General features: G+C 57.2%; 1 protein-coding gene across 4 annotated transcripts in view; it reads left to right on the forward strand.

The window, feature by feature from the left end:
* Positions 1–9128, forward strand: part of CAPN1 (calpain 1) — a 30886-nt gene extending 21758 nt beyond the window's left edge. For all 4 annotated transcript variants that reach the window (XM_055094500.2, XM_055094501.2, XM_055094499.2 and 1 more), the window contains exons 11-21: positions 1823–2007; positions 3602–3813; positions 3919–3958; positions 5187–5252; positions 5337–5394; positions 6456–6520; positions 6982–7050; positions 7151–7229; positions 7469–7585; positions 7946–8004; positions 8392–9128. In XM_055094500.2, coding sequence (XP_054950475.2) covers positions 1823–2007; positions 3602–3813; positions 3919–3958; positions 5187–5252; positions 5337–5394; positions 6456–6520; positions 6982–7050; positions 7151–7229; positions 7469–7585; positions 7946–8004; positions 8392–8418 — 977 coding nt within the window. In that variant the 3' untranslated portion in view covers positions 8419–9128. The remainder of the gene's footprint in view (positions 1–1822; positions 2008–3601; positions 3814–3918; positions 3959–5186; positions 5253–5336; positions 5395–6455; positions 6521–6981; positions 7051–7150; positions 7230–7468; positions 7586–7945; positions 8005–8391) is intronic.
* Positions 9129–9497: the final 369 nt, after the last annotated feature.

Below are 9497 nucleotides of genomic sequence, written 5' to 3' on the forward strand. Positions count from 1 at the left end.
GACTCCCCAGCCCTCCCAGCAGCCCTGGCAACCACAAATCTACTTCTTATCTCTATGGATTTGCCTATTGGGATATTTCATGTGAACAGGATCATATAATACATGGTCCTTTGTGGCTGGCCTTTTTCATTTAGCATAATGTTTGCAAGGTTCCTCCATGTTGTAGCATGGATCAGAATGTTGTTCCTCTTTGTTGCCAAATAATATCCCATTGTTTGGCTCTATATTTTGTATATTCACTCTTCAGTTGATGGATAATTGGGTAGTTTCATCCACTCAGCTATTATAAATAATGCAGCCATTAACATTCTCTCTCTCTTTTTTTTTTTTTTTGAAATGGAATCTTGCTCTCTTGCCCAGGCTGGAGTGCAGTGGCACGATCTCGGCTCACTGCTACCTCTGCCTCTGGGTTCAAGCGATTCTCCTACCTCAGCCTCCTGAGTAGCTGGGATTACAGGCATGTGCCACCACGCCCAGCTAGTTTTGTGGGTTGTTTGTTTTTGAAACTGAATCTTACTCTGTCGCCCAGGCTGGAGTGCTGTGGCACGATCTCAGCTCACTGCAACCTCCGCCTCCCAGGTTTAAGCGATTCTCCTGCCTCAGCCTCCCAAGTAGCTGGGACTACAGGCATGGGCCACCATGCCCAGCTAATTTTTGTATTTTTAGTAGAGGTGGAGTTTCACCATATTGGCCAGGCTGGTCTCAAAACTCCTGACCTCAAGTGATCCGTCTGCCTGGGCCTCCCAAAGTGCTGGGATTACAGGTGTGAGCCACCGTGCCCTGCCACACTCTTATGAACAAGGCTTTGCATGGACACGTTTTCATTTCTCTTGGGTATAGAGCTTGGAGTGGAATTTCTGGGTCATATGAAGCTCTGTGTTTAACCTTTTGAGAAACTGCCAGAATGTTCTTCGGAGCAGCTGCAACATTTTACATTCCCACCAGCATCCTGTGAGGTTACCATCCCTCCACATCCTCACCCAAGTTGTTATTATCTTTATTATTATTATTGTCAATGGAGGGCAGGGGATGCAGTGGCTTATTAGTGCCTTTAAAAATAAGTTTTGCAGTTTACCGTTCTATCCCGCACTGGGTTGTTTTAGTCAAGAGGGTTCTTTAGGCAGCAAAATCACCCAACTGCCAGAAATGCAAGCCCCTGCCTTCCCTTGCTGGCCGGCTGTGGCCTCCTGTCGGACCCCTGCTTTTTCTCTTGCCTTCTTCTAAGCTGTTGTCCACGCAGCACTCGAGCCACCTTTTAGAGTCCTAATGCAGTCACATCCCTCCTCGCTGCAAGCTGTGGGAGGGTCCTTACCCTTTGCTTCAGTCCACACGCCCTAGTCCCTGGCCGGCTCCTGGAAGCTCTGCGGCCTCCCTGGGTCTCCGTGTTTCCTAGAGCCTCCGTAAGTGCTCCCTGTCCTCAGATGCGTGGGGCCCTTCCTCACCTCTGCTCTGGGGTGCCCTCCGCCTGGCTTCTGCTTCTCAGCAGCTTCCCAGGGCAGCCCCTTCGGGTCTCAGCGCATAGGTCCCCTACTCTGATCTACTCCTGCTTGCTTTTTTTTGCAGTTGCTCTGCTCGCTAACCTAACGGACTTGCTCAGACTTAAGCCTCTAGTTTCCAAATGCAGGCTGTGAGGGCACGGACGCAGGCTGTGAGGGCACGGACCGAGCCTGGCCCAGCCTGCCCATCACCCTGCATGTTCCAGGTGCTCAATAATATTTGTTGAATGAATGAATGCGTGCACAGGGACGTGCTGAGGAGGCTTGGGGGCCACTTGGCTCTGCCCCGCCCTGCCTCTGATCCCCGCCTCCTCACCTACCCTCAGCCACCTTCTGGGTGAACCCTCAGTTCAAGATCCGGCTGGATGAGACGGATGACCCGGACGACTACGGGGACCGCGAGTCAGGCTGCAGCTTCGTGCTCGCCCTTATGCAGAAGCACCGTCGCCGCGAGCGCCGCTTCGGCCGCGACATGGAGACTATTGGCTTCGCGGTCTACGAGGTCAGGAGGGTGGATCCCCGGTGGATCTCACTGAGCAGGCAGAGGACCTGGCGCCCCCGACCCGCAGTGCAGGCGGGCTTCCACCAGGGGGCGCCAGGGACCATGCCCTTCCCCACAAATTCCCCTCCACTCCCCCCACCATCCTGAGGGCTGGGAAATCTCAACCTCCAGGAGGCACCTGCTGAGGCCCTCTGGCCGAAAGAGAGGAAGGGGGTTGGCTCAGGGAAGGGAGATTCTGGGATTCACCTCACGCTTAGAGGGCGGCCTGCTGCTCTTGGAGGAGGGAGCTGGCTCAGCTGATGCCTGGGAGTACTGAGCCCTCCGTCTTGGAGGCTGTGAGCAGAAGCTGGCAGGGGAAAGATAGGGGATAGGGAGGGCCTGTCGGCCAAGGTGAGGCTGTGCCAGTCGCTCTGGGATTAGAACTCCTTGCTCTTGCCCTGTATCTGCCCTGCTTCACACACTGCCCTCAAGACAGGGAGAGAAACTTCTGGACCTCCCTGGTTGCAGTCTTGGCCCACACCCAAACCCCCTGGCAGCAGCCTGCGGTGGCCCTTTCCTGTCCCTGGGCTTTGGAACATTGCAGTTGGCCACCCGGGGGCTGGCCTGGAGCCTCTGACTCAGAATGGAGTCCTAGGGCAAGCATTCCCAGGACCAAGAGGACCCTGCCTGAGCCCTCCCTCCTGGGGCCCTGCTGTGGTGCAGGGACCAGCTCTGGGTCCCCAGGGCCCTGCCTTCTGCCTCCTTATCCCATCAGTCCCGTCTAAGAACTCAAGACCTCTGCCCAGCATGCACTGTGACCCCGCCCTGGGACAAACACACATCTCTGACTTCCCCTGTCTCTCTATTGCAGGTCCCTCCGGAGGTAGGTGTGGCACCATGACCCACCTGCAGTCACACACCCCTGATGGTGCCAGAGGGGAGCAGCCCAGTGGCAAACCCACCCTGGCCTGGAGAGCTAAGAAGTCACCTTGTTTCACTGCTTGAAAAATGCTTCTCCCCACCTGTTCAGTGGGCAGAGCAAACATTGCTCTCCTGAGGGTCAGCACAGGTAGTCAGTGAGGGAGCTGGATTTGAGCCCTGGTCCTCAGAGCCCCTGTCTGACATGTACACATGAGGCTTTTCCTGCCTTGCCATCTACACCAAGTAAGTGCCAACTAGGGCGGTCCAGCAATGTCAGGAGCAGGGCATTAGACAGGCTGAGAGTTCTGTACCCTTGAGCAGTTGCTTAAGCTCCGAGCCTGTGTTTGTGTCTGTAAAATGGGTGTAACAGCAGAACAGCAAATGAGGTGCCGAGTACCCTGCAGTGCCTGACCTGGGGAAAGCTCCCAGTGATAATAATGACAGTGTTATTGAAACACATGCCTAATCTGCAATCCGGTGCTCCTCTCCTCTACCCTCTGCAGTGAGTAGGATTGTTACATTTTACAGATGAGGAAACTGAGGCAAAATGTCTTGTTAGGGTCACACAGGCTGTGAGTGAGCCATGCCCCAGCTCTCCAGCCCCTTGGCCAGGACAAGAAGCCTGGAGTCTGTGTCTGGGGGTGGCCCCTGAGGGTGGGCTGAGTGGGCAGCTGCAGCCCTGCTCCCTCCTCCCTCCCACCAGCTGGTGGGCCAGCCGGCCGTACACTTGAAGCGTGACTTCTTCCTGGCCAATGCGTCTCGGGCACGCTCAGAGCAGTTCATCAACCTGCGAGAGGTCAGCACCCGCTTCCGCCTGCCACCCGGGGAGTATGTGGTGGTGCCCTCCACCTTCGAGCCCAACAAGGAGGGCGACTTCGTGCTGCGCTTCTTCTCAGAGAAGAGTGCTGGGACTGCGTGAGTCATGGACTGGCCCCTGCCACTCTCCCCTCTCCCAGCCTCCCCCCTCAGGCCCTCTGCTCTCCCCCTCTGACTGGCTCCTTTCCTCCCCACTCTCTGCAGGGAGCTGGATGACCAGATCCAGGCCAATCTCCCCGATGAGGTGCGTGGTCCCACCCCACCAGGCCCCGTCCTCCTCTCTTCCTCACCCCTGGGTGTGTGATGGGGACCGAGGTGTCCTGTCCCCTGAGTTCCTGCTAACAGGGAAGATCCCCTCCTGGCGGAAGCCATAGGAGTAGTGCTAATCCCTCATCCGCCCAGCACTTTACAGTTTGCAGAGGACCTGTGATACTAATGGCACAGGCCCTGAGCTCTCACCCGGTGGCGGGTTTGTGCTGAGCACTTCACCTGTGTTACCTCATTTCCTCCCCACATCAACCCTGTCCGGGTCTTGTTACCATACCTCCTCTGAATGGGAAATTCAGGTTCACAGAGGTTAGGGAACTTGCCTGAGGCCATACAGTAGGGATCCAAACTCTTGCCTTTTTTTTTTTTTTTTTTGAGAGAGTCTCACTCTGTCACCCAGGCTGGAGTGCAATGGCGTGATCTCGGCTCACTGCAGCCTCCGTCTCCTGGGTTCAGGTGATTCTCCTGCCTCAGCCTCCTGAGTAGCTGGGATTACAGGCACACGTTACCACACCTGGCTAATTTTTGTATTTTTAGTAGAGACGGGGTTTTGCCATTTTGGTCAGGCTGGTTTCGAACTCCTAACTTCAGGTGATCCACCCACCTTGGCCTCACAAAGTGCTAGGATTACAGGTGTGAGCCACCGCACCTGGCCCAAACTCTTGCCTTTTACTCACTGAGCTGAACAGCATCCCCTTCATTTAGGTCACATGAGTGCTGGGTATGGGGTGGGGCAGGGCAGGGCAGGAACGAGATTCCCTTTTCAGATTAGAAAAGTGAGACTCAAGCCTGGCGCAGTGGCTCATGCCTGTAATCCTAGCACTTTGGGAGGTTGAGGCGGGCGGATAACCTGAGGTCGGGAGTTTGAGACCAGCCTGGCCAACATGGCAAAACCCCATCTCTACTAAAAATACAAAAATTAGCCGGGCATGGTGGTGGGCACCTTTAATCCCAGCTACTCAGGAGGCTGAGGCAGGGAGAATGGCTTGAGCCCGGGAGGCGGAGGTTGCAGTGAGCTGAGATCCCGCCACTGTACTCCAGCCTGGGTGACAGAGTGAAACTCCATCTCAAAAAGAAAAGAAAAGTGAGGCTCAGAGAAGCGAAGTGACTTGTAGCAGATATGTGACCTCAGCCCTCCCTCCAGCTGCCTCCACACGGGCAGGGCCGGGGCCTCTCTTACCTGCTTTCTCCCCTTCTCGGTCCAGCAAGTGCTCTCAGAAGAGGAGATTGACGAGAACTTCAAGGCCCTCTTCAGGCAGCTGGCAGGGGAGGTAGGTTGGGGCATGGCAGGTTGGGAGGGGCCTGTGAGGGGCAGCCCTCTCCTGGGGCAGGTGCCACCTCCTCTCTCTCCCCAGGACATGGAGATCAGCGTGAAGGAGTTGCGGACAATCCTCAATAGGATCATCAGCAAACGTGAGTCCCCGCGGGGCTGTCCCACCACCCCACCGTTTCTTCCACATCAGAATCCAGGCTCCTGCTCACACATTGAGCTGAACCCCATCCCTTGGTCTGCATGAGTCGGGGAATCCTCCAGTTTTTCTGAGCCCAGTTCCCTGCCATTTCCATCCCATACTCCTCCTCCTGACCTGCTATCCTGATAATCCCTGTGCTCGGGTGCTGTGCCTTTGTGGGATTAGCAGCGCAGCCTGGCCAGGCACAGTGGCTCACACCTGTAGTCCCAACACTCTGGGAGGCCGAGGCAGGAGTCGCTTCAGCCCAGGAGTTCAACACCAGCCTGGACGATATGGAGAGACCCTGTCTCTGCAAAAAAGTACAAAAATTAGCTGGGCGTGGTGGCATGCACCTATAGTCCCAGCTACTCAGGAGGCTGAGTTGGGAGGATGGCTTGAGACCAGGGAGGTTAAGGCTGCAGTGAGCTGTGATCACATCAGTGCACTCCAGCCTGGACAACAGAGCAAGACCCTGTCTCAAAAAAAAAAAGCAGGAGCAGCACCTTAGTGCCAAAGAAAAGTCTACCTTTCCTCCCAGAGCCTCCTGGGCCAGGCTGAGTGGCTTGGGGAACACCACGTGACTGGCTTCACTCCCCAGGGCAGACAACTGCTGGCCTCTCATCCCCTCCCCTCCCCTTTGCTGCCACTGACCTCCATCCACACGGTTTCCTTAAGCAGAGCTTTTCTCCTCCTCTTCTCTGCTAGTGAAGCACTGCTTACCCTCCTAGCCTGCAGCAAGCCCTGCCCTGCCCCATCTTTCTACCCAATTTCTCGCTCTTCTGTTTCACACTCATTTCTTTTTACTTTGGACTAATTGTGGCTGTTGGGACTTTGGCTTGATTGCTAAAATACTTTACTTGTACTTCCTGATGATACAAACAATCCTGCCCACTTCCTCTGCCAGATATTGCACCCACTCGTCAGGATTTGTGCGTCCTTGACTCTGCCCCACCCAGTGCTCCCAGCAGGGGCAGGTGCAGGAAGCTCACTAGGTGGAGATGTTGGAATTGGTTTTTCTTGCAGACAAAGACCTGCGGACCAAGGGCTTCAGCCTAGAGTCGTGCCGCAGCATGGTGAACCTCATGGATGTATCCTTCCGTTTGCTTTTGTCTCCGGAGTGGGGTTTTGGGTGGAGGTATCGGTGCTGGGAGAACTGTCCCAGGACAGCACAGAGAACAGGACAGAGCCATGCGGAGTGTGGACACACAGTGCCCCATGCTCAGATGTCTCCCTGGACGTCTTCCTGTTGGTTGGGAGGGAGAAACTGAGGCACAGACCTGTGTCAAGTGAAAGGTGGAGCAAGACCTGGGTCCCCATTGACCCTGAGGCTGGTGCTATTTCTGACCCCTCCCCAGCCCACTCCACTGCAGCCCAGCTCAGAGAACGAGGCAAGCCCGGCTGTGGGCTGACTGTACATGGCTTTTGCTGCTTCTCCTCACCCAGCCCCAAGTTGGCTTGCCGGCTCGGCGGCCATCTCCCCTTCTGCACAGTTGCCCACTCTCCCATGACTGGTCTAAGTGATGGAATTTCCTTCTTAACGGCCACCCAGCGTGATGGCAATGGGAAGCTGGGCCTGTTGGAGTTCAACATCCTGTGGAACCGCATCCGGAATTACCTGGTAGGTTGTCCCCACTCACCTCAGTCATGCAGGTGCGGGCCGGGCAGGTGGGAAGGGCCGGGTGACTCAGCCTGGCCCTCACCCTCTGCCGCCACCTCAGTCCATCTTCCGGAAGTTTGACCTGGACAAGTCGGGCAGCATGAGTGCCTACGAGATGCGGATGGCCATTGAGTCGGCAGGTGAGACTCCAAGGCTGACGGCACCTGTGGGGCCCAGGACAGGTAGCCCCACTGCTCCTATGCCCCAGGCCCTTGTCCCTGGGGTGCTAGTGGTGACATGGTAACAGCCATCTTGTCCTTTTCCCCACGGTTACTAGCACCCTGCCTAGCCCCAGCCCCCTCCTGGGGACCCAACCCCTCCCCCATCCTGTTGGGCAGGGGCTGCGCCTCCCTGACCTTCACTCACTCTCCTGGACCAGGCTTCAAGCTCAACAAGAAGCTGTACGAGCTCATCATCACCCGCTACTCGGAGCCCGACCTGGCGGTCGACTTTGACAATTTCGTTTGCTGCCTGGTGCGGCTAGAGACCATGTTCCGTGAGTGTCCCCAACTGCCTCCCACCCTCCAGCTCCGTCCCAAACGCGTCCCGCAGGAGCTGGGGGGAATGACAGATGGGTGAATTAGCAGATACAGGCCAGTGCTGTGGGTGTGTGCCAGAGAGGCCTGGGTCTGGGTTTGGGGGCCCTGGCTGAGTGCCAGGAGAGTCGGGGAGGGAGGGAGTTGACAGTGGCTTCTCAGGCAGCAGGAAGGGGTGAAGCTTCCCAGCTTCAAGGGGTGTCAGCTTGCGGTACTGTGGGGAGGTAGAGAGGGACCAGGCAGGAAGGGGGCCAGGCCTGGCCCTGCATGAATATCCCACTGAGTTTTCAGCCCTGTATCACCTTTTCTTGAACACACAGGATTTTTCAAAACTCTGGACACAGATCTGGATGGAGTCGTGACCTTTGACTTGTTTAAGGTGGGAACCTCCCTGGGCCCATGGTTGGGGAAGAGTTCCAGGCGATCGAGTTTTCTTATCTGGCCAGTGTTCCCTGTCCTTTCCTGGAAATGAGCCTGGGCCTCAGAGCCAACCCTGAAGGCCGGGCCACCTGAATCCTGAAAGGCTGGGGTGGGGGTGTCTGGATTCTGGGAAAGGAGCAGGAGGGGAGGTCCAGGCCCTTGGAGGCCCCTATGGGAGCAGCACTCTGGTTTCCCAAGGGTGGAGGAGGTAAGAAAGTAACCCCTCCATGAAGTCCCTGAGGTGGCTCCTGAGCCGTGGAGTTGGGGGCTGGACCTGGGGTTTGGGTGGGGAAGAAGCCAGGGAGCCATTTCTGCGGCCCCAGCCGACCTGCCTGTTCTCCCGCAGTGGTTGCAGCTGACCATGTTTGCATGAGGCAGGGACTCGGTCCCCCTTGCTGTGCTCCCCTCCCTCCTCGTCTGCCAAGCCTCGCCTCCTACCACACCACACCAGGCCACCCCAGCTGCAAGTGCCTTCCTTGGAGCAGAGAGGCAGCCTCGTCCTCCTGTCCCCTCTCCTCCCAGCCACCATCGTTCATCTGCTCCGGGCAGAGCTGTGTGCCCCCTGCCTGCGCCAGCCATGGGCTCGGGATGGACTCCCTGGGCCCCACCCATTGCCAAGCCAGGAAGGCAGTTCCTGCCTCGGGACAGCCCCGGGTTTCCCCAGCATCCTGATGTGTCCCCTCTCCCCACTTCAGAGGCCACCCACTCAGCACCACCGGCCTGGCCTTGCCTGCAGACTATAAACTATAACCACTAGCTCGACACAGTCTGCAGTCCAGGCGTGTGGAGCCGCCTCCCGGCTTGGGGAGGCCCCGGGGCTGGGAACGCCTGTGCCTTCCTGCGCCGAAGCCAACGCCCCCTCTGTCCTTCCCTGGCCCTGCTGCCGACCAGGAGCTGCCCAGCCTGTGGGCGGTCGGCCTTCCCTCCTTCGCTCCTTTTTTATATTAGTGATTTTAAAGGGGACTCTACAGGGACTTGTGTACTGGTTATGGGGGTGCCAGAGGCACTAGGCTTGGGGTGGGGAGGTCCCGTGTTTCATATAGAGGAACCCCAAATAATAAAAGGCCCCACATCTGTCTGTGATGTGTTTCTCCCCAGCCTACTGCCTGGAGGGCACCTGCAGGCCCCGGCCCATGGGGGCAGCTCGTGGCCTCAGCTCACCCCTCCCCTCCAACCCCTCCATCTCCTTCCCCTTGACCTTGAAGCTTGAACCCCTACTGGAGTACTGGGTATCTGGGCAAGACCACCCCTGGCCCTGGGAGGTTGGGAAGGAGGGGCCCTAGCTGCAGGGACAGGGCCACACAGCTGAGGTCCCACATGGCTCTGCTGATCCTACATGCCCTCCCCGCCACCCAGGAGGCCTGACCCCTACCTTTCTTGCACACTTCGGCCCGTTGAGGTGAGGCTCTGGCTGAAATTCAAACCTCTACTTAGCACACACCCGGCCCCCCA

The sequence above is a fragment of the Pan paniscus genome, chromosome 9 (genome assembly GCF_029289425.2).
Source record: "Pan paniscus chromosome 9, NHGRI_mPanPan1-v2.0_pri, whole genome shotgun sequence".
NCBI classification, from domain to species: Eukaryota; Metazoa; Chordata; class Mammalia; order Primates; family Hominidae; genus Pan; species Pan paniscus.